Source organism: Schistocerca piceifrons, chromosome 4, assembly GCF_021461385.2.
Source record: "Schistocerca piceifrons isolate TAMUIC-IGC-003096 chromosome 4, iqSchPice1.1, whole genome shotgun sequence".
In the NCBI taxonomy this organism is placed as follows: Eukaryota; Metazoa; Arthropoda; class Insecta; order Orthoptera; family Acrididae; genus Schistocerca; species Schistocerca piceifrons.
In genome coordinates this window covers 574,532,908-574,560,590 of record NC_060141.1, presented here as the reverse complement: position 1 = coordinate 574,560,590, position 27,683 = coordinate 574,532,908, and the positions used below count along the sequence as shown (strand labels likewise).

The 27,683-nt window shown below is 39.5% G+C and overlaps 1 protein-coding gene across 2 annotated transcripts in view; it reads right to left on the bottom strand.

The window, feature by feature from the left end:
• Positions 1 to 1,682: 1,682 nt before the first annotated feature.
• The window catches only part of LOC124794975 (F-box/WD repeat-containing protein 4-like), a 100,567-nt gene continuing 74,566 nt past the window's right edge, over positions 1,683 to 27,683 (bottom strand). For both annotated transcript variants that reach the window (XM_047258707.1, XM_047258708.1), the window contains 2 exons: positions 26,218 to 26,365; positions 1,683 to 2,113 (listed from right to left, as the gene is read on the bottom strand). In XM_047258707.1, the coding sequence (XP_047114663.1) occupies positions 1,955 to 2,113; positions 26,218 to 26,365 (307 nt within the window). In that variant the 3' untranslated portion in view covers positions 1,683 to 1,954. The remainder of the gene's footprint in view (positions 2,114 to 26,217; positions 26,366 to 27,683) is intronic.

Genomic DNA, 27,683 nt, shown 5'->3' with positions numbered 1-27,683 from the left:
AAGGCAAAGGTCCCACATTCGAGCCCTGGTTTGGCAGGCATTTTTAATCTGCCAGGAAGTTTCAAATCTTCATACATTTTACTGCAGGGTGAAAATTCATTCTGAAAACACGCTGTTGTAAATGTTCTGCAGCTGTTGTGAGTTAGCTTTCAGCTTTTATCCAATTTTATGTCCCCCTAGAAACTAACTTCAGATATCCATGAATATAAATTTTCAAAATAACCATTATTCCAACAGAACCTTAATGATGTTATTCCATTAAAAGGAAAGTAATCTAACAGCAAACTGCACACTTATTCTAAACGAAATTTATGTATGTAAGATATATGATGACAGATGGGAAATACAATTGTAACAGAAAGGTTTACTGGATGTGATGTGGCAAATCTGCAATTTGCCTTTATATTTATTGCCAACACTGATCAACTTACAAAGAAATTAATACTGAATGAGACATAAAAATCATTACTTCCTTACAGCGAAAGCAAAGATTGGAACCAATAATATAATGTAGATGCGAGATTTCTTGGTGTAAATAATGCGACTATAAACTTTCGGATACCCAGCATTTTAAAGCACATATTGCAACAGCTCATGATTTTTTCCATTACCCTTCAAGTAGAATTTTACTGGCAAGTACAGAGCTATAAAATTAGTCATTTTGTTAAGTAAAGTTGCACGAATTAGCAGAACTAAGATCACTACTTGCAGCTACTGATGAGAAATTACTACCTCAGGTGCCAAAGCATTGTGCATTAGACAGAAATTGGCAACCGTGCTCAACAGTCCAGAATACTCCTATAATGTCCAAGGGCATCTGATATACTCACATGGACACTGTACAAAACAACAGCATGTATTACTCAAAAGAACTCTAGATATTATAAATAAATAGTTTTAACACTATCAGGCAGTAACTCTCCTGGCTATAATGTTATTAGGGTTTTAAAACTTAGGCTAACTGGATAGCTGATCTATTGTATCAGTCATCAAGCAAGTCCTAAAAGAAATGCACAAGTCTTACACTCTATTCAACAATTTCCAAGACCTTATGTTTTCAACAGAACCTACTTTCCTTATGTCTAATTATTCTTTTGCAGTGTAATTATGTGTGTGTGGTTTTTTTTTTTTTTTTTAGTGATACACCTTTTCAACATGGCTGCTACTCAGCAACCATACACTCGTTTCAACATAGGATTAAACAGCCAACCAGTTGCACATAAACAGTAGGTACATTGACCTAGGTTAGCTATGCTCAAGTCGAAAGTAAAATAAAATGGTCTAGCCTTGGCCACGTGTGCCCAGCTGGGAGCCACATTACACTAATCAGCTCAGTGGCTTACATTGCTGCCACGAAAACAATACATGTTTGATTCTATGGACTATCACAGACTGACTTAGGGTTTATAGTGTGTTAGTACAGTGATGTTACAGTGTGTTTTCATGTTGATGTTGATGTTGATTCTTTCCAGTTTATATTTTTTATGTAATCAGATATTTATTACTTTTTGAGTGTGTATTTTCGTTTTTAAATGGCTTCTGTAAGATGAAGGAACATTGATGAAACCAAGAAGCTAGACTATTAACTGATAAGAGATATATTTCGTCAAGTTACACTTACCTCCAAGCCACAGGGCACATACTGAGGAATACACATTATGGGAATTGAAACAACATTTGTATGTTGCACCTCAGACTTTATTCCAGCTGTAGCTTTTACAGTTCTAATATTCAGTTCCACATTATGACTCTCTCTTGATACAAGATCTAAGGGAATATGCTGTCAAAGCATATTGCAGAAAATCAATCTGCACACTTTAGGATCAGGAAAATGTACATAGAACGAGGAGTATATGAATCTTTTTTCATATCTCACTAATCATTTTCCTTTCACAATGAATAGGATAGAATAAACTACCAAAATCTCTGTTAGAATAATTCTGTGTGGCAACTTTCAAGTGAAGAAGTTTCCATTCATGTAGTTAATCATTTTGTTCTTGTTGCTAGTGAAGTCGAGACAGTGGACAGAGCGATCCACAGCAGCGAAGAGCTGACATGGGTCAAATGACAAGCTGTAGACTGGGCTGCTCTGACGAAGAGACATGTAATAAATCTGAAAAAAATGCAAGTAGTTTAAATAGTTGTAAGCAAAATTTTGTTTCCATTTTACACAAATGCACAACAGATATATTACCTAAAAACCATACAATATCAAACTATTTCCTATGAAGTACAAACAGCATAGAGCTGATGACTATATAATTTGCAGTTTAGTTACATGCAATACCATACATAACTTTCAAAAGTTGTGATACCTGCTGATTGCTATATCAAAAATGAAATTTACAGGTGGTAAATATATTGCTAAAATGAAAATTTCAATGTTTAAGACGTTGCATGACATGAATATGTAAAATGAAGAAGCTAAGGTAATATATAATTGTGTAGAATATCAGTTAACTAGATTACTAGTTTTCCTAAAACACCCTTTCGGCTGCCATTTGCAATAATAATAATAATAATAATGTGTGTGTCCACACGTGCACACACAAACCCATTTCTCCTACAGCTAGAGAAAGGAATTCCATTCCAAAAGCTCTGTACCTTTTCTGCATGTCTGTCGACAAGGCAGCGCTTCTGCCTTTAGGTGTGTCATCATCTTTATTCCTAAATAATTCGTTATTGTCAACCAGAATTTTACACACACTACTAAAAGTAGTAGTTTACAGTGCTACCTATCAGAAGAACTGGACAGTCAGCATGGAGACTTGCCATTGCACACTGAAGTTCAATGGCTAAGTACAGGCATGGTTCTAAACAAATGTGGAACACTTTCCTCAAATACAGTCAGAACTGTTGAATCAACAAACATCGTTGGATCAAGAAGCTGCAAAGAAGTATATGGCCAACCTGACAGCACTGAAGACAGAGTTTGTTCTTTTGTGATTGAATGTTTATGAATTTTTAAGTCAGTAGATCTCTAAATGAACTAAACTGCATGTAGTTGACTTCAAGCCTGAAAAGGTTTTTTATACCTGCTCTACAGAAATCGTCCATCTAATGAACGTATTTACTGTGGTGCCAACTTCTTGAAATCTAGTTTAACAAGTCAATATTTTCAATTGTAAAGTTATTTAACAACCAATTCTTGTAACACTGCTGTGTTCCACTTTGCACTGACTACAGTGGATCAACATCTTTCCACCACACATCACACCACTTCCACCCCCCCCCCCCCCCCCAAAAAATCATAAATCATTCATACACGCGCATGGGGCAGCCTCCAATAGAGTATCAAAAGTATCACTTGCAAACATAGCAGTCATACAAGAAAAATTTTGCATAGTTTCTAGCAAGCAATGTGTACATGGCTTTCAAATGTGACCTGTAACATGCTCTGTCATCATCATCTTGGACAGTTTCCAGCCACTGGCTGGGTCTGTCAGGAACACAAGCCTCTCCATTGTGTTCTGTCTTTCCACCATTCCCCCTCTTCCACCTTCGTCCAGTTCTCTCCTCTTCTCGTCACGCATTCCTTCACTCCCTTCACCCATCTATCTCTTGGTCTTCCCCTGGGCCTCTTCCCCTCCAGTTGCAGATCAAACATCCTCTTTGGAATTCTTCCCTCATCCATTCTCTTCATGTGTCCATACCACTGCAGTCTTGATTTTGCTATCCTGTCCTGTACTGGTTCCTCCTTTAGTCTTTCCCTCACATACACATTTCGCAATCTGTCTCGTCTTGTTACACTCAACCTGCTCCTCTGGAACTTCATTTCACTAGCTTGTATTCTACTTTTGTCGCTTTTGTGCATTACCCATGTCTCACTTCCGTATGCCAATATGGGGACAAAGTAGGTTCGGTATATAATTCCCTTGGATTTCTGTGGCACCTCCTTGCTCCAAATAAGCCCCCTAATGCATTTGAAGAACTGCCCTGCTTTTCTGCACCTTTCATTTATTTCCATTGCGTTCCCCCCTTACTTTCAATCATGCTTCCCAGGTACTTGAAGTTCTCTACCACTTGTAGTTTTTCCCCTCCACAAGTTATATCCACATTTGGCCTATTCTTCTTCCTTGTTGTGACAATTGTTTCACTTTTCTTTGCAGAGAAATGCATTCCATATTGTGCTGCCGTGTGCAATTATTTATTTATTTATTTTGACTGTACTGTGCCCAAAACACTGCTCTTGCACAGACCACATCTAAATTGCATTCACTTTACCTGGTTTAAGGATACTAAGAAAAATCAAAATGAGACTGTCTGGATACGAATTTGAATCCTACCTCATCTGGGGAAGGTGCAATATTTAATTATTAAATCACCTTGTTGCACTAACTGCAGGTTGGAATCTAACAAACCTACAAACACCAACGCAGAATGGCCAGGCAGGTACCTGAACTTCTCCTTAATGAGTCCAGCATCGTAATAAATCGGCAACAGCTTCTGGTTCAGAATCAGAATCATCTATTGTTAGGCTACATGATAAAGACTGCATTACTTCTAAAAAAATTAAGATCATGTTATGGAATGCAAATCTAATGGTGAAAAGAACAGTGTTGCTAAAGTCAGAACCAGAGACAGGTGGAAATATTTAATGGGTATAAATAATTGCGACTGAAAATTATAAAAAAACAAAATGTTCCTGAACACAGATGAGATTGCAGTGTTTGGCCCAAAGTGCACACTACCTACTTTACGTTATATGCAGCTAGAGAAATGATGAATATCCAAAAGCAACCAATTGCTACATTGTGGTTGAACAAGCAGACTGATTCCAAACCCACGCTGACCCCATTCTTTTGAGTCTGGTGACACTTCTCTCTCCATGGATTGGGATACAAATATCGGAGAGATGAGGAAACCAAGAATGCTTGAAAAGCATGAGGCTGCTACTTTTAATCTCAGATATACCAAAAATACATTTGACATCTTTGTCTTTCACTGTGGTGTTCAACATCGAGAGCATTTGTGGAATTGTGAAGTGAAATGGAAGAATCTACTGAAAATGTGGAAATTTGTATATGAGCTTCTAATTTACACCCTTCAATTTTTCTTGAATGTCTCAGATAGTCTCAAACATTTAATCTTTAAATTTTTGCAGGCGGAGTGAATTCACTTTGAGCATAAGTGTGTGGATATAGTCTGTAGGAAATAACCACGTCATTGTTTTCCACATAAACTTTGATACATTAACATGATGCAGGAACCAACAGTTTGTGCACGGTGTTGTCCTAATATTCTCAATCAATTGCCTTAGCACATCAGAACAGAACACTATGTTTACAGTCAAATGAGGAGGGGTGATAATCTTAAAGGGCACACTCATCAATGTCAGTGTTGCAGCTTTTCAAGGATTCAACAAAGATCCTTGCCTGTTATTTTTCAAAGGTCAAAATGAAGGACTCCTGCCTCTCCTTGAGCATTATGTTGTTTCCATTCATCTCTCAGGAGTTGATGTGAGAACTTTTTGAAATCCCTCTAATATTGAATTTATAAGACATAATCTGTTATTTGATACGTAACAGTCCCCTGCCATTGTGAATGGTGTGTTTACAATGGTCCTGAAATGCAAAGCATATACAAGTAAAATCTGCAATCCATGAACTTCCTGACAATTCAGTGATTGCTGGCTATGTTTAAAACATCTGAAAGAATCCTCACTAAATGCTTGCTGTAATACTGTATGTATCCACTGCAATTTGGTTCAGTGGTTCTCGAGTCATGCAAGACCACAGCTGACAAGTAAAATGCTACACTATTCCTGAACCATCTTTTGATTTTTGGATACTTTGGGTATCACCTTGTAATACATTTCTGATCCCAACTTACTTTCAATGACACCATTTCAGCTCTATAACTTCATAACACAAAACGAAAATGACTGACAAAAAAAATCAGAACAACATATTTCTTGTCCTTTTAAATCAGAAAGTAACAAGAATTATTCAATCTTAAAATATACTACTATTGTTTTTTAAAAGTCTATATGACAAACATGCGGTCTTGAAAAAAAAAAAAAAAAATTATCTTCTCTGTAGTCTGTATAGCACACACAAAATTGCCACTCAGCCACAATCTTTGTTGCTTTTAGGCTCTGCTTGAACTTCTCAGTATGAATATACTTGTATGAGCTACACTAAGTGATCAAAAGTATCCGGACACCTGGCTGAAAGTGACTTACAAGTTAGTGGTGCCCTCCATTGGTAATGCTGGAATTCAATATGGTGTTAGCCTTGATGACAGCTTCCACTCTCACAGGCATACGTTCAGTCAGGTGCTGGGAGGTTTCTTTGGGAATGGCAGCCCATTCTTCAGGGTGCTGTACTGAGGAGAGGTATCGATGTCAGTCGGTGAGGCCTGGCATGAAGTCTTCGTTCCAAACATCCCAAAGGTGTTCTGTAGGATTCAGATCAGGACTCTTTGCAGGCCAGCCCATTACAGGGATGTTGTTGTTGTGTAACCACTCCGCCACAGGCGGTGCATTATGAACAGGTGCTCCATCGTATTGAAAGATGCAATTGCCATCCCCGCATTGCTCTTCAACAGTGGGATGCAAGAAGGTGCTTAAAACATCAATGTAGGCCTGTGCTGTGATAGTGTCACACAAAACAACAAGGGGTGCAAGCCCCCTTTATGAAAAACATGACAACACCATAACACCACCACCTCTTAATTTTAGTGTTGGCACTACACACGCTGGCAGATGACTTTCAGCGGGCATTCACCATACCCACACCGTGCCACTGGATCGCCACACTATGTACTATGATCCATCATTCCACACAATGTTTTTCCACTGTTTAAGGTCCTTACACCAAGCGAGGTCTCATTTGGCATTTACCGGCATGATGTGTGGCTTATGAGCAGCCGCTCAACCATGAAATCCAAGTTTTCTCTCCTCCCACTTATCTGTCAAAGTACTTGCAGTGGATCCTGATCCAGTTTGGAATTCCTGTGTGATGGTCTGGATAGATGTCTGCCTATCACACATTACGACGATCTTCAACTGTCGGCGGTCTCTGGTCAGTCAAAAGACAAGGCCAGCGTACACTTTTGTGCTGTACATGTCCCTTCACATTTCCACTTCACTATCACATCAGAAACAGTGGACCTAGAGAGGTTTATGAGTGTGGAAATCTCTCATACAGGCGTATGACACAAGTGACACCCGATAACCTACCCACGTTTGAAGTCCACGAGTTCTGCGCAGTGCCCCATTCTGCTCTCCCACGATATCTAATGACTACTGAGATCGCTGGTACGGAGTATCTGGCAGTAGGTGGCAGTACAATGCACCTAATATGTAAAACTTATGTTTTTGGGGGTGTTGATACTTTCGATCACATAGTGTATGCACACAAACACCACCATTATAATTCTATGAGGAAGTATGATGTATTGGACACAATACTACGAACATACTTCTCCATTTCCCAGTGGATTCATTATATAAATTGTAGTGAATTACTGTAAAATGAGCTTCATGTGTCTGACTTTAATGTCAGGACAGACTAAGCTAACTGTACTAAAATCTCTGTCAGCATTATATTATAAAAGAACAGAAATTATTATTGTTGATGTTGCCTTCAGTCCAAAGACGTGTTCATGAAGTTCTCCAGATCTGTGCAAACCTATTGATCTTTGAGTAACTGCTGCAACCTTCAGCCATCTGAACCTGCTTACTGTGCTCAAACAACTTTTACCCCCACAGTTCTCTCCATGATCAAATTGATGATTCCCTGATGCCTAAGGATCAAATTAACCCTTTTTTCAGTTGGGTTCTGCTATAAACTGCTTTTCTTCTCAATTTGATTCAGGACTTCATTGTTAGTTGTCTGATCTACCCTTCAAATTTTCAGCACTCTTCAGTAACACCACACTTCAAAAGCTTCTATTCTTTTCTTTCTGGACTGTTTATAGTCCATGTCTAACCTCTGTAAAAGGTACACTCCAGATATCTTCATTTGATCTCAAAAACTAATGGCCTGATATACACTCAGTTTTCTGCAAAATGATCATTACTGTCTGGAAAAAGTTTGTAGCTATACAGCACTTCCAGCCACAATGTACCAGTTTTCTGTTACAACCAATTGTGGGAAAGACTCTGCTGCAATGTTCAACATTTCATCTTTGCATGATGGAATTTCTGTAAGCTCTCACATGTTGGTAGCCCTCGGTAACAATTCGTTTAACCAAAGGCCTGGCATAATCTGTATCACTTCAGGCAGGGAGGTTACCTTCATAGTCTTGAATGTTGTGGAATTTAGCACATGTTAAAATTCAGGAGTAAGTAAAAAACACATTTTTTTTGTTTTCTCCAAAATAATTCCGGTCCCGACATACAGGCCTCCAAAGACGACACTGCAAACAGCATTTTGAAGATGCGAATTTCGGATTTTTTTTTTTAATGCTGCATCTGTGTAACAGTTCCAGATATTTTGTTACACTTTTTTTTATTTGAAAGATAATAGCTTTATGATAACAGTGGTATCCTCTGAACTTCTTTTACTGTTGCCTTTTGAATTTTTTTTATAATTTACAGATTTATTATTTTTTTTCCCCAAAACTGTCAATCCAGAAAAGTTAGATTTTTTGTGTTGATTAGTACCATGTAAAGGAGAGCTTCCACTTTTAAATTGGATTGTTTTATTTTAAAAAACCATTTTTTTTTAACTTTCATGGGTAATTTAAGTCTTCACTGAAGTTGTTTCTTACTAATTTCTTTGTTACAATGTTTACTTCTATTGACTGTTGCAGTTATTTCTTATCACTTTCTTTGTTGCAGTTATTTCTTACACTTTGTTGTAGTTTCTATCAATTTGTTTGTTGTGGTTGTTCACTGCAGGTCTCCATACTGTAGTTGTTCAGTGCTAATTTGTTTACTGAAGAGGCTTCTAAGAAATCTGAGACCATTCAGTGAGGTGTGTGTTTTCGTGAGGAAACTGCCAGTTGACACAGTTGCAGTGTTTTTTGTGAAAAGGACTGTTTGAAATGTCTTCTGACTGGAGCCACAGGAGAGTGAAGTGTGCTGACTATTTGCATATCCATTAAAGAGTGATATATAAGACAAAAACAGACTTTGTTCAGGTTGGGAATAAGTGTTCTCATTTGAAGACACTGTTTCAAAGTGAAGATGTTTCCAATGACGACATTTTGTGATCTAAATGTTTTGACAGAATAACAACAATGCCCGTATCTGAACGAGGCGAAGCTTCCCATGGTGTAGATTATGCAGATTTTGCTTCAATAGAGAATTAAATACCCTGAATCAGTCAAGTACAGAGGTAGGTGTTAGTCCTGTTAAGAAACCGTGGTCAGTAAAGTCGAGTCATAAGCTGTATGCATCACGAAAGCACAGTGGAATTACTAAAGCTATGGATGAATACACAACAGCAAAACCGACCACACTCTTCAAAGTAGAAATTCCATCTTCAGAAGAAAATGAACCAAAGCACTCTTGCACTTCTTGCCAGGAATTATTCACTAATATCAGTTCAGCTGTTGAATATTATGCATCCTACAGTGAAAAGTTGCAAGTTGTAACTATTATTCCAGAGACATTTTCAAAGAAAATAATTTTGAACCACGTTCCATTTGTATCAAAGTACATCAGCAGAAGGGCAAAAAGTTGTGAAAGTGAAGAGGTACATGACTCACAGTATTAAAGAAACTTTCGCAATTTATAAGAGCAATTACACAACTACACATATTGGAAGATCAAAGTTTTATGCAGTACAACCTAAGTGGATAGTCCCACACCCACCTAGAATGTCTGTTTATGTGTGTACTGTGCGAATTTTGAATTTTGTGTGATAACTTCGAAGAACTTACTGGAGCATGTGACATATGACACCTTGGTTGGGAGCGTGAAGTCATTAGTAGCATGAGGTGTAAAGCGAGAGACTTGTTTATTTCAAGAATGTGGCAACTGCCCTGGAAAGGGAGGACTGTTTTTACAGACACTTAGACTGGAAGATGTAGCAGATAACTCTGCAGAAATTACATAAGTGACATGGGAGGAAATTAAAACTAATTAAGAAAACTGTTGCCTTTGACAGTTTCATTGATGAACTAGGTATATGGTCAGTGAAAGCAGTAATACACCAGCATCTGAAGAAATTGCAACTACAACACATTGCAGAAGTGAAAGAGTGTGTACAAGCTGAAGAACTATGTTTAGTACTTCACTGTGATTTTGCCGAGAACTGGTCTGTAATTCTCCCACAAGAAGCACAAGCGTATCATTGGAGTAATGACCAGGTTTAAATTTTTACAGGAGTGACTTATTTTCAAAACAAGACCACAAATGTTGCAGTTATAAATGATGACACAGGACATGACTCAGCACATGCTTTGCTAGCAATGCGCAAAATTCGTCAACTGAAAACGGGCAGAAGAAGATCATTATTTCTGATGGTTCCTCTAGTCATTTTAAAAATCATTACCAGCTGTTTGAATTGAGCAAGTTGCTTGCGCCAACTGGCTGGGTATACAGCGCTACCGGTCATGGGAAGGAGCCTTATGATGGTGTAGGATACATGCTGAAGCACCATGCTACAAAACAATCTTTCCAGATCAAATACAGCTGTGATTCAGAATGCTGAGGATTTTACAAGAGTCGTGAAATCTTACACATCCACAGCTCTCATTCTTTTGTCCAAAGAGGAAATAGAAGAATTCCATGAGCAGAAAAAAGAAAAATGGTCCAAACAAACTATTCCTGTGAAAGGAATTCAGGAGACACATTTTTGGACTAAGTAATGGGTGAACTCATACTGCACGTATTTTAAATAGCAAGAAAGAAGAAATTTTGTTTGTTCGGTCAACACCTCAGAAACAGCAGGATAATATTCTGATTCACAACTTGAGAAGGGGGATGTATGTGGCGTGTGTGTATGACTGACCGGTGGATTGCAGAGATTATAGACACCAGTTATGAGTTAAATAAACTGTAGTGAACTTTATGCTACCACATGGACCAGCTGCTGGATATAGGTTTCCAGCTGAAGGACACAAACAACGCCATCAGCACTCACTTCCTGTTCACAGTGTTTTGAAGATTGTAAGTGCTCCAGTTCCTATTGGTTCAACAGGAAGGCATCACTCTAAATCAAAGGAAGACACTGAAGCAGTGGAACCCATTTTTAGTTCATCGACTCGCTAATTTCAGTACAAAACAGAGTGCACAGAAGTTGTATAAATTGAAACCATTAAGTCTTTGGACCTTTCACATACATTTTGGAACCATTAAATGCCTGAAAAATTAGTCTCTTATTCATCTTTCAAAACTAAAACTATGTTAAATAAGGCTAGGTTTTGATTTTTATGAGCCTGTTATGTGATAATAAAACAGGTTTTATGTATGGCAAAAATTTCAATTGTTTATAAACCTGTTCAACCTAAAAGTGGAAGCTCTCCTTTTCAGGGAATGTAGAATTATATGGTACTAACCAACAGAAAAAAAATCAGTTTCATGGATTGGCATTTTTGAAAGAAAAAAAAACAAATTATGAAAAAGTTCAGGATGCTATAGTAAAAGAACTTCGACAGATGAGTCCAAATGGAGGATTTTTTTTGTAATCATAAAACAAATATCTTTCAAAGAAAAAGCCCCAACAAAATATCTGAAACTGTTCCAGAGATACAGCATTTAAAATTTTTTTCCTAAATTCGCATCTTCAAAATGGTATGCTCAGTGTCATCTTTAGAGGGCTGTATCTCTGAGCAGAATTTTTTGGGAGGGGGGGGGGGGGGCAAGGAAACAAAAATCATGTTTTCCTTACTTAGTCCTTCATTATACTAAATTCAGTAACATCCGAGACTATGAAGGTAAGATTTTTTCCTATCTTGCCTGAATTGATATATACAATAATTTTCATATGTAAACAAAATGATTAGTTCCTTCAATTATAATGGAACTTTGAATAGTTGTTTTCTTTGTGAAAATAATCATGCCTTCTAAATGCACATCGATTGCTAGATTTGTCAGCCAGGCATGAAAGAGAAAGCAGTTACATCTTTTGAAGGAAGTCAGGATCGCCAAGCAAACTATTAATCAGATCATTTATGGGTTGCTCAATCATGCCCATCAGAATCTGAAGACCAATGTACAGCAAGAAATTTATCTCATCATTTACATGCTACTTGAACGCATGCATTGGAATCAGTTAGACTGTATGCTCAAAATTTCTGTGTTACTCGATCTTGCTGGACAGTGTATGTTGATTTAACTCTTGCTGCAGTCCAATACAGTGTCAATCATGACTACAGTCTCTATCCAAGATTAGACGTCGGCCACATGGATAAATTGTGCGCATTGTGCTACTTGAAACTTCTACACTGAAACAACCCACATGTGGTGCAAAAATCGCAAAGTTAAACTTCTGATTTGATGAACACCACCTGAACTTCTGTTGTCATAGCTTTCAGATGACTGGATCAATTCCAAGCACTTAAATACAATTCTGTGTTCCAGATGACATCAATTGGAACTCACAAATTATTCAAAGACCAATATATGACAACTTTTAAAATTTAAGGGCAAATATACCATCAGGTAGAATCACTTCTTCCAGTTCCCGACACTGATAAATTTCTACAGACCTATTCATGGGCAATGATAATGCGCAAGTCGATCAGAAATGCGATTCCAAGCACCAAACATATATTGTCTCCTTTGCAAACTTTTTTTGCACCAACACAACACTCTTCTAAAACTGGTCAAAACAGCTAGTAGGTAGTCCATTAAATTTCAGGCATCCATCCAATAAAATTTCCTCCACTGAGATTTTGGCTGCGTATCCTCCGGCCATCCTCAGAGTGAGTCACAAGACTGTCGACAAGATGCCAAGCGCGGCCTTATATGCTCCACCACAGCGGTACTGCGCAGGCGGGTCACATATACTGGTCAGCGGCCGAGAAATACGCATACACCTGCGCCAAATGTGGCGAAGGCGTACAGACATTCGATTCGATAATCCATGTATGATCGGTGGTGGTGACACCATGACAACTTCTCTGCAGCTTAATTACCGCAAGAGCCGGATTCCATGCTTTTTCCAAATTAAAACCATTATCTCTATTTATTAAATTATTAGCTAATCTAAATCTCTATAGCTTCCTTGAAGACAGATTCCCAAAAAGAAGAGGTGGGTGGATGTTAAAATCTTCAGATCACTGTAATTCATGGAATGCCCTGTATCAATACAATGTTCGGCCAGAGCAGACTTGCCTGGCTGTAATAAGCATGTGGATCTTCGATGCTCCACACACCTCTCATGAACGGTGCATGTTGTTTGACCTATGTACGACTTCTCACAATTTCCGCAGGGAATTTGATACACACCCGCTTTACTAACTGTAAATCGTCCTTCACAGAGCCGAGTAAAGCTGCAGTCTTCGTGGAGGGCCGGAAGATCACCTTCACACAGTGTTTCTCAAGAATACGGCCTATCTTCGAGGAAAGAGCACCCACATAGGGCAAAAATGCACTAGATCTGAAGGAATTACTATCTTCTTCCCTATCACATACCTTCATTTTAGGTTTTGCATCGAATGCTCTACGAATTTGTTGCAAAGAAAATCCATTCGATTTAAAAATGCTCTTGAGGTATGTGAGCTCTTCTAGGAAAATTGTCTTTCTCGGGTATACAGTGCGCCTGATGCACTAAGGTCTTAAGGACACCTATGGTCTATGAAGGGTGATGGCAGCTTCTGGCATGAAGATATAGGTTTGTGTGTGTTGGTTACCGACATACGGCATGTCCTAACGTGCCATCACCTTTACGGCCAACAACAACATCCAAAACTATGGAAATAGAAAAAGACGACTGCCTCCTCTTTTTTGACCCCAATGATCAAGGACATGCAGTGTGAACAAATTGCAGGTGAGCCCGTCTCCTACAAATCAGCTGATAGCAATATTGCAGACCGTATTTTAAACTATCCTAGTAGGTAGTCCATTAAATTTCGGGCATCCATCCGCGCAAATAAGGTGGGGGTGGTGGGATCACTCATGGGAAAATTCCTGCAGTAGTGGGTGTTAGAGCTGCAACTTTTTTAGATTTAAGTCAGCTGATAGGTATTCATGCTTAAGGGGAGTCTCTCTAACAAAGGAACCACTTTCGACAAAGCTTAAGTATCCGAGTAATGAGGGAATTAGTATATTTCATCAAAATATACAAGGTATTAGAGATAAAGTTAGTGAACTGCTTATAGATGTTGACTCAAATTATTAGTATATCTGAACACTTCTTAAATAAGGAGATAATTCAGAGGCTTCCTTTACCAGGATACAGGTTGGCTGGCAGCTTTTCTAGGAGCTCTTTGCGGTGTGGGGGAGTACCCATGTATGTGGAAAAACTGCATCCCATTTGAGTCAATTGATGTTTCAAAGTACTACACTGAAAAGGTGTTTGAATGTTGTGTAGGTGTGGTTAAATTTAACAGAGCTAAACTTCTAACTGTTGTTATTTATAGATCCCCAGACTCAAATTTCACAACATTTTTGCTAAAGCTAGAGGAGGTTCTTGGTTCATTTTATAGGAAATACAAAAAGTTAGTTATATGTGGTGACTTCAATATTAATTGTATAAGTGATTGTGCAAGGAAAAGGATGCTGGTAGACCACCTTAATTAATATAATCTTATGCAAACCGTATTCTTTCCAACGAGAGTGCAAGGGAACAGTAGAGCAACCATAGACAACATTTTTGTTCATTCCTCATTACTAGAAGGGCATTCTGTTAGCAAAAAGGTGAATGGCCTTTCAGATCATGATGCACAAATTTTAACTCTAAAAGATTTTTGTGCTGCATCACGTGCTAAATATAGTCATCAGCTGTTTAGGAAATCTGATCCAGTTGCTGTAGAGACCTTTGTAAACCTCATCAAGGAACAAGAGTGGCAAGATGTTCATAGCGCTGATAGAGTAGACGATAAATATAATGCTTTTCTCAAGACTTTTCTCGTGCTCTTTGAAAGTTGCTTTCCGTTAGAACGTTCAAAACAGGGTACTAGCACAAACAGGCAGCCTGGGTGGCTGACTAGAGGAATAAGAATATCTTGTAGAATAAAGTGGCAATTATATCAAAACGTTAGAAACAGTCAAAATCTAAATGCAGCAGCTCATTACAAACAGTATTGTAAGGTGCTTAAAAATCTTATTAGGAAGGCAAAAAGTATGTGGTATGCAGATAGAATAGCTAAGTCTCAGAATAAAATTAAAACCATATGGTCAGTTGTAAAGGAAGTGGCTGGTCTGCAGAAACAGGTCGAGGATATAGAATCAGTGTGTAGTGGGAATGCCCGTGTTACTGATAAATCACATATGTGTACAGTACTTAATAATCACTTTCTGAATATAGCAGGTGAACTAAATAGAAACCTAGTCTCAACAGGGAATCATATAGCGCTCTTAGAAAAAAGTGTTCCGAGACTGTTACCTGAAATGCTCCTCCATGATACTGACAAGAGGGAGATTGAGTTAATAATTAAATCACTAAAGACCAAGAAATCTCATGGCTATGACGGGGTATCTAGTAGAATACTGAAGTATTGTTCTATGTATGTTAGTCTAGTACTTAGCCATATCTGTAACTTTTCCTTTAGGAGTGGTAGGTTTCCTGACCAATTAAAGTACTCGGTAGTGAAGCCACTTTATAAAAAGGGAGACAGGGATAATGTTGACAATTTTAGACCTATTTCAATGCCATCGGTGTTTGCTAAAGTTATTGAGAAGGTTGTATATACAAGGTTACTGGAGCATTTAAATTCACATAATTTGCTGTCAAATGTACAGTTTGGATTTGGGAGTGGTCTAACAACTGAAAATGCTATATTCTCTTTTCTCTGTGAGGTTTTGGGCAGATTAAATAAAAGGTTGTGAATGCTAGGTGTTTTCTTTGATTTAACGAAGGCTTTTGACTGTGTTGACCACAAAATATTGCTGCAGAAGTTGGACCATTATGGAGTAAGGGGAGTAGCTTACAATTGGTTCGCCTCTTGCTTTAAGAACAGAAAGCAAAAGGTAATTCTCCGCAATATTGAGAGTGCTGTTGATGTTCAGTCCCAATGGGGCACTGTTAAGTGGGGTGTTCCCCAAGGGTCGGTGCTGGGACCACTGCTGTTTCTTATTTATATAAAAGATATGCCTTCTAGTATTACAGTTGTTGTTGTTGTTGTTGTTGTTGTTGTTGTTGTTGTTGTTGTCTTCAGTCCTGAGACTGGTTTGATGCAGCTCTCCATGCTACTCTATCCTGTGCAAGCTTCTTCATCTCCCAGTACTTACTGCAATCTACATCCTTCTGAATCTGCTTAGTGTATTCATCTCTTGGTCTCCCTCTATGATTTTTACCCTCCACACTGCCCTCTAATGCTAAATTTGTGATCCCTTGATGCCTCAGAACATGTCCTACCAACTGGTCCCTTCTTCTAGTCAAGTTGTGCCACAAACTCCTCTTCTTCCCAATTCTATTCAATACCTCCTCATTAGTTATGTGATCTACCCATCTAATCTTCAGCATTCTTCTGTAGCACCACATTTCAAAAGCTTCTATTCTGTTCTTGCCCAAACTATTTATCGTCCATGTTTCACTTCCATACATGGTTACACTCCATACAAATACTTTCAGAAACGACTTCCTGACACTTAAATCTATACTCTATGTTAACAAACTTCTCTTCTTCAGAAACGCTTTCCTTGGCATTGCCAGTCTACATTTTATATCCTCTCTACTTCGACCATCATCAGTTATTTTGCTCCCCAAATAGCATAACTCCTTTACTACTTTAAGTGTCTCATTTCCAAATCTAATTCCCTCAGCACCACCCGATTTAATTCGACTACATTCCATTATCCTCGTTTTGCTTTTGTTGATGTTCACCTTATATCCTCCTTTCAAGACACTGTCCATTCCATTCAACTGCTCTTCCAAGTCCTTTGCTGACTCTGACAGAATTACAATGTCATCGGCGAACCTCAACATTTTTATTTCTTCTCCATAGACTTTAATACCTACTCCGAATTTTTCTTTTGTTTCCTTTACTGCTTGCTCAATATACAGATCGAATAACATCGAGGAGAGGCTACAACCTGGTCTCACTCCCTCCCCAACCACTGCTTCCCTTTCGTGCCCGTCGACTCTTATAACTGCCATCTGGTTTCTGTACAAATTGAAAATAGCCTTTCGCTCCCTGTATTTTACCCCTGCCACCTTTAGAATTTGAAAGAGAGTATTCCAGTCAACACTGTCAAAAGCTTTCTCTAAGTCTACAAATGCTAGAAATGTAGGTTTGCCTTTCCTTAATCTATTTTCTAAGATAAGTCGTAGGGTCAGTATTGCCTCACGTGTTCCAACATTTCTACGGAATCCAAACTGATCTTCCCCAAGGTGGCTTCTACCAGTTTTTCCATTCGAATGTAAAGAATTCATGTTAGTATTTTGCAGCTGTGACTTATTAAACTGATAGTTTGGTAATTTTCACATGTGTCAACACCTGCTTTCTTTGGGATTGGAATTCTTATATTCTTCTTGAAGTCTGAGGGTATTTCGCCTGTCTCATACATCTTGCTCACCAGATGGTAGAGTTTTGTCAGGACTGGCTCTCCCAAGGCCATCAGTAGTTCCAATGGAATGTTGTCTACTCCCGGGGCCTTGTTTCGACTCAGGTCTTTCAGTGCTCTGTCAAACTCTTCACACAGTATCATATCTCCCATTTCATCTTCATCCACATCCTCTCCCATTTCCATAATATTGTCCTCAAGTACACGGCCCTTGTATAGACCCTCTATATACTCCTTCTACCTTTCTGCTTTCCCTTCTTTGCTTAGAACTGGGTTTCCATTTGAGCTCTTGATATTCTCTTTGCTCCAAAGGTCTCTTTAATTTTCCTGTAGGCAGTATCTATCTTACCCCTAGTGAGATAAGCCTCTACATCCTCACATTTGTCTTCTAGCCATCCCTGCTTAGCCATTTTGCACTTCCTGTCGATCTCATTTTTGAGACGTTTGTATTCCCTTTTGCCTGCTTCATTTACTGCGTTTTTATATTTTCTCCTTTCATCAATTAAATTCAATATTTCTTCTGTTACCCAAGGATTTCTACTAGCCCTCGTCTTTGTACCTACTTGATCCTCTGCTGCCTTCACTATTTCATTCCTCAAAGCTACCCATTCTTCTTCTACCGTATTTCTTTCCCCCGTTCCTGTCAATTGTTCCCTTATGTTTTCTCTGAAACTGTGTACAACCTTTGGTTCTTTCAGTTTATCCAGGTCCCATCTCCTCAAATTCCCACCTTTTTGCAGTTTCTTGTTTTATTCTACAGTTCATAACCAATAGATTGTGGTCCTTGGAAATGTCTTACAATTTAAAACCTGGTTCCTAAATCTCTGTCTTACCATTATATAACCTATCTGATACTTTCTGGTATCTCCAGGATTCTTCCATGTATACAACCTTCTTTTATGATACTTGAACCAAGTGTTAGCTATGATTAAGTTATGCTCTGTGCCAAATTCTACCAGACGGCTTCCTCTTTCATTTCTCTCCCCCAATCCATATTCACCCACTATGTTTCCTTCTCTCCCTTTTCCTACTCTCAAATTCCAGTCACCCATGACTATTAAATTTTCATCTGCTTCACTACCTGAATAATTTCTTTTATCTCATCATACATTTCATCAATTTCTTCATCATCTGCAGAGCTAGTTGGCATATAAACTTGTACTACTGTAGTAGGCATGGGCTTCATGTCTATCTTGGCCACAATAATGCGTTCACTATGCTGCTGGTAGTAGCTTACCCGCACTCCTATTTTTTTTAATTCATTATTAAACCTACTCCTGCATTATCCGTATTTGATTTTGTATTATAACCCTGTATTCACCTGACCAAAAGTCTTGTTCCTCCTGCCATCGAACTTCACGAATTCCCACTATATCTAACTTTAACCTATCCATTTCCCTTTTTAAATTTTCTAACCCACCTGCCCGATTAAGAGATCTGACATTCCGCGCTCCAAACCGTAGAACGCCAGTTTTCTTTCTCCTGATAACAACGTCCTCTTGAGTAGTCCCCGCCCGGCGACCCGAATGGGGGACTATTTTACCTCCGGAATATTTTACCCAAGAGGACGCCATCATCATATAACCATACAGTATTACAGGTGATTCAAAAATATTTCTGTTTGCTGACGACACCAGCTTGGTAGTGAAGGATCTTGTGTGTAATATTGAAACAGTATCAAATAATGTAGTTCATGAAATAAGTTCGCGGCTTGTGGAAAATAATTTGATGCTAAATCACAGTAAGACTCAGTTTTACAGTTTCTAACTCACAATTCAACAAGAACCGATATTTTGATCAGACAGAATGGGCATATTATAAGCGAGACGGAACAGTTCAAGTTCCTAGGCGTTTGGATAGATAATAAGCTGTTGTGGAAAGCCCATGTCCAGGATCTTGTTCAGAAACTAAATGCTGCTCTATTTACCATTAGAACAGTATCTGAAATAAATGACAGTTCAACACGAAAAGTAGTCTACTTCGCATATTTTCATACACTTATGTCGTATGGTATTATTTTTTGGGGTAATTATTCTGATTCAAAAAGGGTATTTTTGGCTCAAAAACGGGCTGTTCGAGCTATGTATGGTGTAAGTTCGAAAACCTCTTGTCGACCCCTATTCAATAGTCTGGGAATTCTGACATTGCCTTCACAGTATACGTTTTCTTTAATGTCGTTTGTTGTTAGCAATATTACCCTATTCCCAAGAGTTAGCAGCTTTCACTCAGTTAATACTAGGCAGAAATCAAATCTACATGTGGAATGCACTTCCTTGACTCTTGTGCAGAAGGGAGTGCAGTATTCTGCTGCATCCATTTTCAATAAGCTACCACAAGAACTCAAAAATCTTAGCAGTAGCCCAAACTCTTAAGTCTAAACTGAAGAGTTTCCTCATGGCTCACTCCTTCTATTCTGTCAAGGAGCTCCTGGAAGAGCTAAAAAATTAAGCAAATTCCAGTGTTACATTGTTGATTTTCTTTATTTAAACTTACGACTTATCGCCTGAATATGTTTTTCATATTTCATTTTATCTGTTTCTACTAACGTGTTGTAATTTCATGTATTGACTCGTTCCAAGACCATGGAGACTTCTCCTTAATTTGGTCCCACGGAACAATAAATAAATAAATAAATAAATAAATAAAAAATGGCACACATTACTGTGATCTGTTTTGCCAACATGTGGATTTCTCCTGTGTGGGAGAGACATGCTTTGGACTCTACTGTTTTGATGCATGATGGAGCTTCACCTCGCGTTACTCTTGACATCACTGTTACTCCGTAACACATTTGGGGAAAGCCAAATCGCTGCCTGATCGTTACAAACTGCATAACCACCAACAACATCAGATTTGAACCCTCTCATGTGGAAATTAAAGTTTTTTTTTTTTTTTTCAATGGTTTATTTGTTAATTCTCTCCCAAAGATCCTTACAAAGTTTGCATAACGTTTCATTGTCCTAAGAACATATTTTTCATGGGGGCCCTCTCCAGTAGTAAAAGTTTAATTATAACCACCGTTTATTTTTGTTGATATTAAATTTGCAACCTCTATCCATTTCATTCAACCATTCTTCCAAGTATGTATTTGATAGAATAACAATGTCATTGACGAGTCTCAATTTGTTTCTTTCCTTCTTTTTTTTCCCTACGTTTCCTAATGGCAACATTTATCTTTCCCACGATCACGTGGGATTCTATGACCTTGCTTTTGTACTCTAACTATTCCTTAGCCACTTTTCACTTTCTGTCACACTCGTGCATCTGTCCTCTAGCTATTCCTGCTTAGCAAATTTTCACTTTCTCTCTCGGACTCACTGTTTTGGCATCTTATTTCCTTTTGCCTACATCATTTGCAGGATTTTTATATTTTTTCTCATTTCTCATTTCATCAATTAAAGTGTATAGGATTTCAACTGAGTCTTGTCTTTTTGCCTGCTTCATCTTCTGGTGCCTTCACTATTTCATCTCTCAAAGCTATCCATTCATCCTCTATTGTATTCATCATATTGTATTGTTTCAGTCATCAATATTTACCTAATGCTTCTTTGAAACACTCAACCAACTCCAGTACTTTCAACTTAATTGCTAATTTCTAAAAGGGAAGAACTCAGGACTGATAATTTATCTGAGAAAGAAAAAAATGTTTCATATATTTGTTTAGTATTGAATGGTTAAAGTCTTTCTGCCAAGTCAAGAAATTAATTTTCTGGACTGTGTAAGGCTAACGTTACCTTGTTTGGAAAATATCTGTAGCTGCTACGGTGATTTTTATTATCTGGAATTCTGCCTTTATAGCAATAAACAAGGAAACAAATATAATCTAAAACAGTTACTTAAATTACATAAAAATACACTACTGGCCATTAAAATTGCTACACCACGAAGATGACGTGCTAAGGACGCGAAATTTAACCGACAGGAAGAAGATACTGTGATATGCAAATGATTAGCTTTTCAGAGCATTCACACAAGGGTGGCGCCGGTGGCGACACCTACAATGTGCTGACACAAGGAAAGTTTCCAACCGACTTCTCATACACAAACAGCAGTTGACCGGCGTTGCCTGGTGAAACATTGTTGTGATGCCTCGCGTAAGGAGGAGAAATGCGTACCATCACGTTTCCGACTTTGATAAAGGTCGGATTGTAGCCTATAGCGATTGCGGTTTATCATATCGCGACATTGCTGCTCGCGTTGGTCGAGATCCAATGACTGTTAGCAGAATATGGAATCGGTGGGTTCAGGAGGGTAATAGGGAACGCCGTGCTGGATCCCAACGGCCTCGTATCACTAGCAGTCGAGATGACAAGCATATTATCCGCATGGCTGTAACGGATCGTGCAGCCACGTCTCAATCCCTGAGTCAACAGATGGGGACATTTGCAAGACAACAACCATCTGCACGAACAGTTCGATGACGTTTGCAGCAGCATGGACTATCAGTTCGGAGACCATGCCTGCGGTTACCCTTGATGCTGCATCACAGACAGGAGCGCCTGCGATGTTTTACTCAACAACGAACCTGGGTGCACGAATGGCAAATATCATTTTTTTTTTCGGATGAATCCAGGTTCTGATGATCGCATGTGTGTTTGGCGACATCGCGGTGAACGCACACTGGAAGCGTGTATTCGTCATCGCAATACTGGTGTATCACCCGGCGTCATGGTATGGGGTGCCTTTGGTTACATGTTTCTGACATCTCTTGTTCGCATTGATGGCACTTTGAACAGTGGACGTTACATTTCAGATGTGTTACGACCCATGGCTCTACCCTTCATTCGATCCCTGCGAAACCCTACATTTCAGCACGATAATGGACGATCGCATGTTGCAGGTCCTCTATGGGCCTTTCTGGATACAGAAAATGTTCGACTGCTGCCCTGGCCAGCACATTCTCCAGATCTCTTACCAATTGAAAACGTCTGATCAATGATGGCTGAGTAACTGGCTCATCAAAATACGCCAGTCACTACTCTTGATGAACTGTGGTATCGTGTTGAAGCTGCATGGGCAGCTGTACCTGTACACGCCATCCAAGCTCTGTTTGACTCTATGCCCAGGCATATGAAGGCCGTTTTTACGGTCAGAGATGGTTGTTCTGGGTACTGATTTCTAAGGGTCTATGCACCCAAATTGCGTGAAAATATAGTCACGTGTCAGTTCTAGTATAATATATCTGTCCAATGAATACCCGTTTATCATCTGCATTTCTTCTTGGTGTAGCAATTTTAATGGCCAGTAATGTATATAATTAATAAATGACCTATTTTGAGCACATTTAATATAATATAAAGTAAATACATCTGTCCAGAGTGCACTATTAGTGTTCAGAAAATTATCATACATACACACAAAAATGAATACAAAACATGTTCAGTCAACTGCATCAACTTCTGAGGTAGGCCCCCACATCTTCAGCTGAAATGAGACTTTACACTGTGCATCTGTAATACTTCAGTAGCTTCTCAATATCATCTTTCTTTGTCTTGTTTCTGAAGAGTGCGATGTTATTATTGGTAAAATATGTCCTGGCTTTTACTGGTATAAAGGTATGGAATCTGAATCCTCCAATATAGGACTTAGCAAAGTACTTGCCCTTTCTTTTCTGAACTGCACTCCTAGTACAGAAACTGCTATGGAACAGATGATACTTTACCCTTTTTTCTAATCTCTTTTCCCATTGTTTCAACTGATATGACGACCTTTCTGTATTAAAAAAAAAACTCTAGCCTGTTTTAAAATCCACAATTTTGCTTCTTTTTGATGCATAGACCATAAACCAAGATGATTTGACTCAGTGATAAACGGCTTATACTGATCTGGAATAAACACTCAGTTGCACATTCGCAACTTTCTTTTCAAGACAAGACACAAACTTCTTGGTTGTTCCCCTATTGTCCCCTATCATAAACAACTGCAGATTTCAACCCCCTCTACAACTGGCAAGGCAATGACTGCATCCCATTTTAGTTCCAATCAACGCACCTTTGTCCCAATAAACCAAACATGACAAACTGCAGTTTCTACACTCCTGGAAATGGAAAAAAGAACACATTGACACCGGTGTGTCAGACCCACCATACTTGCTCCGGACACTGCGAGAGGGCTGTACAAGCAATTATCACACGCACGGCACAGCGGACACACCAGGAACCGCGGTGTTGGCCGTCAAATGGCACTAGCTGCGCAGCATTTGTGCACCGACGCCGTCAGTGTCAGCCAGTTTGCCGTGGCATACGGAGCTCCATCGCAGTCTTTAACACTGGTAGCATGCCGCGACAGCGTGGACGTGAACCATATGTGCAGTTGACGGACTTTGAGCGAGGGCGTATAGTGGGCATGCGGGAGGCCGGGTGGACGTACCGCCGAATTGCTCAACACGTGGGGCGTGAGGTCTCCACAGTACATCGATGTTGTCGCCAGTGGTCGGCGGAAGGTGCACGTGCCCGTCGACCTGGGACCGGACGGATGCACGCCAAGACCGTAGGATCCTACGCAGTGCCGTAGGGGACCGCACCGCCACTTCCCAGCAAATTAGGGACACTGTTGCTCCTGGGGTATCGGCGAGGACCATTCGCAACCGTCTCCATGAAGCTGGGCTACGGTCCCGCACACCGTTAGGCCGTCTTCCGCTCACGCCCCAACATCGTGCAGCCCGCCTCCAGTGGTGTCGCGACAGGCGTGAATGGAGGGACGAATGGAGACGTGTCGTCTTCAGCGATGAGAGTCGCTTCTGCCTTGGTGCCAATGATGGTCGTATGCGTGTTTGGCGCCGTGCAGGTGAGCGCCACAATCAGGACTGCATACGACCGAGGCACACAGGGCCAACACCCAGCATCATGGTGTGGGGAGCGATCTCCTACACTGGCCGTACACCACTGGTGATCGTCGAGGGGACACTGAATAGTGCACGGTACATCCAAACCGTCATCGAACCCATCGTTCTACCATTCCTAGACCGGCAAGGGAACTTGCTGTTCCAACAGGACAATGCACGTCCGCATGTATCCCGTGCCACCCAACGTGCTCTAGAAGGTGTAAGTCAACTACCCTGGCCAGCAAGATCTCCGGATCTGTCCCCCATTGAGCATGTTTGGGACTGGATGAAGCGTCGTCTCACGCGGTCTGCACGTCCAGCACGAACGCTGGTCCAACTGAGGTGCCAGGTGGAAATGGCATGGCAAGCCGTTCCACAGGACTACATCCAGCATCTCTATGATCGTCTCCATGGGAGAATAGCAGCCTGCATTGCTGCGAAAGGTGGATATACACTGTACTAGTGCCGACATTGTGCATGCTCTGTTGCCTGTGTCTATGTGCCTGTGGTTCTGTCAGTGTGATCATGTGATATCTCTAACCCCAGGAATGTGTCAATAAAGTTTCCCCTTCCTGGGACAATGAATTCACGGTGTTCTTATTTCAATTTCCAGGAGTGTATTTCTAAAGAGTTATCCCCATTTAGAAATTAGCAATTCAACTTATCCAGATCCCACCTCCTTGATTTTCCATCTTTCTGCAATTTCTTCGTTTTTAAACATCTGCCCCTGAGGTGTTTGGCAGTTTAAAAGCTGGTTTCAAAATTTGCCTTACCATTATATAATCTTATATCTTCCGGTGTGTCGAGGTCTCTTATACAAATGAAACTTCTCATGATTCTTACACGAAGTGTTTGCAAAACCTTACTCTGTGCAAAATCGTACAGCCAGTTTTCCGTTTCATTCCTTAACCCCTAAATGTTCTCCTGCTATTTTTCCTCCTCCTTCTTTCACTATTATTGAATTCCATACCACCATCGCAATTAAGTTTTAACCTCCCTTAAAGTACTGAATCATTTCTTTTGTATCATCTTACATTCTTTCAATCTCATGATCAGCTATGGAACCAACAGACATAAAAATCTTGTATTACTGTGGTGGCCTTGGCTTTGTGTTTTGTTTCTCCTGATGACAATCTCCAGAGTAGATCCTGCCTGGAGATTAGCAATGGGGACTATTTTACCCATAGAATATTTAATCTGAGAGAATACCCTCATTATTACTTCATACAGTAGAACACTGCATTCCCTTGGTAAAAATAACAGTTTTAGTTTCTCCCCGTTTTCAGCTGTTCACAGTACCAACATAACATGGCCATGCTGGTTAATATTACGTAGCCATCTCGGTCTGTCATTCAGACTGTTACCCTTGCAGCTACTGAGAAGCCTGCTGCCTCTCTTCTGACACCATAGGCTTTTCTGGCCTTTCCACAGGCATCCCTCTGTTGTTACACCCATACTAAGGCAACATCTTTCACTCAGCCAGCCAGCCCCACACACACACACACACACACACACACACACACACACACACACACACACACACACGTCAACAAGACCACGGTTTTCACAATATCCATTACTCATCAGGGACAATTTTTTTTTAGGCAGTCTATATCTGATAATTTGTTTTGAAATAAATGTTCCATGGTAACACTGTTTTTATTTTATTTCTCTTTCATTCTTCCTACTAATTTCTGAGTCACAGCCCCATTTTCAAGCAATCAATCCTCCTATCATCCAAGCCATCTGACTATAAACTAGCACAAACATCAGTCACAGCTATGGTTCAGGGGGGCAGTGGGAGGACAAAATTATTATAAAAAATTACCTGCTTGCTCTGCTTGTGTCGTTTGTCCCACAACTGCACTCTTCCGTGTAATGCAGTACCACATAGTATAGTATACAAATTGTCTGTAGCAAGACAATAAACTGCTGCATCAAATGGGTCCATCCATGAAGCAACATTACTCCCTGTACTGTGGACAAACAAGACTTTTAGACAGTGCACCCAAAAGTAGTCACATTTTATTTAACTAATATGCGTGCACTATAAAGTAAATAATAGACTAACATTTCAACTAACGAAAAGCAGTACCTTTTTTGAAGTGGTGCTTTACCAACACTGAAGTGGTACTTTACCAACACTGAAGTGGTGCTTTACCAACACTGAAGTAGATGTCTCTTTGCAACAATTTTAACTATCAATACTAAATCTCTTACTTAACATCACATAAGCAAACTACCATACTGACAATAGATATAGTGCAGACACTCCGACCCCAGAATGAGAAGAACTCACTTGTTGTGAGGATCAGGAGAGAAAAATGAAGGGGAAGACATCAGAGATCTTTTCACCAATGTGCATCAACCTTAGAAGTTTTCAATGAATGACTGCCATTTCTTCAGTAAGAAAATTTTTTACAGTCATCTTTAACCATCAATTACGATTCTGAACATTAGTTTCAACAGAATAAACTTCTCTAGTACCTTTTTAACATAACTTCAAACTGTAGGCCTTATTCTCCTTAGGCTATCTCTGATATCTGCCTTTCATCTCTGATTCCCCTTGTCCTCAACATATGGGTCCCTATCATTCTTGTGTTGGAGTGACCTCTCCCTTATTTCTATCCTCCTTCCAATATAACCCTTTTTAACCCCAAGTAAGTAGATCGTTCCAAAACTAGGACAGGTTTTTTGCGCTTTTGTATGTGTTTTATCGTCAGTACTCAAATTTTCTTCCTGAAGGTAAGTAATGGCCAGTCTTCTTACAATTAAAACCTATCTGTCAAATCTCAGCAATGTATGAGAAGGATAGAAAAGTATCATTGGGTTCTTTTTAGACTGGATATGGGGTCTCACAAATAAGAAGGTTGGCAGTCCATAGATACCACATGCTCTACCCCACAAAAAAGAGGATGTACTGTTTGAAATTATGTTAACAGATGCTACACTTAGATTCAGTTTACTTTGTGATTGGTGTTTCAGTGAGTCTGGGTGGTAATGACAGGGCATCAAGCAATCACAGCTATTTCTCGAATTCCATGTGCTTGCTGTATTGCATGTTCTATGGGCATAAGCCTTTCCAGGTGGTGCAGGTATTAGGAGGGGACCAAGGAGGTCAGGCCACAAGGGGAGGATAGGACAGGGCAGGGTAGGGCTGCCAAACAAATTTTTGCACATTCTATTGTGCCACTATAAAAATATTTTTGTGCAAATAACACAAAAATCATACCTACTGCTGAAGTTAATACTTTTGGAAAACATTTTAGTTTCTTCACAAAAATACTAAAAAGA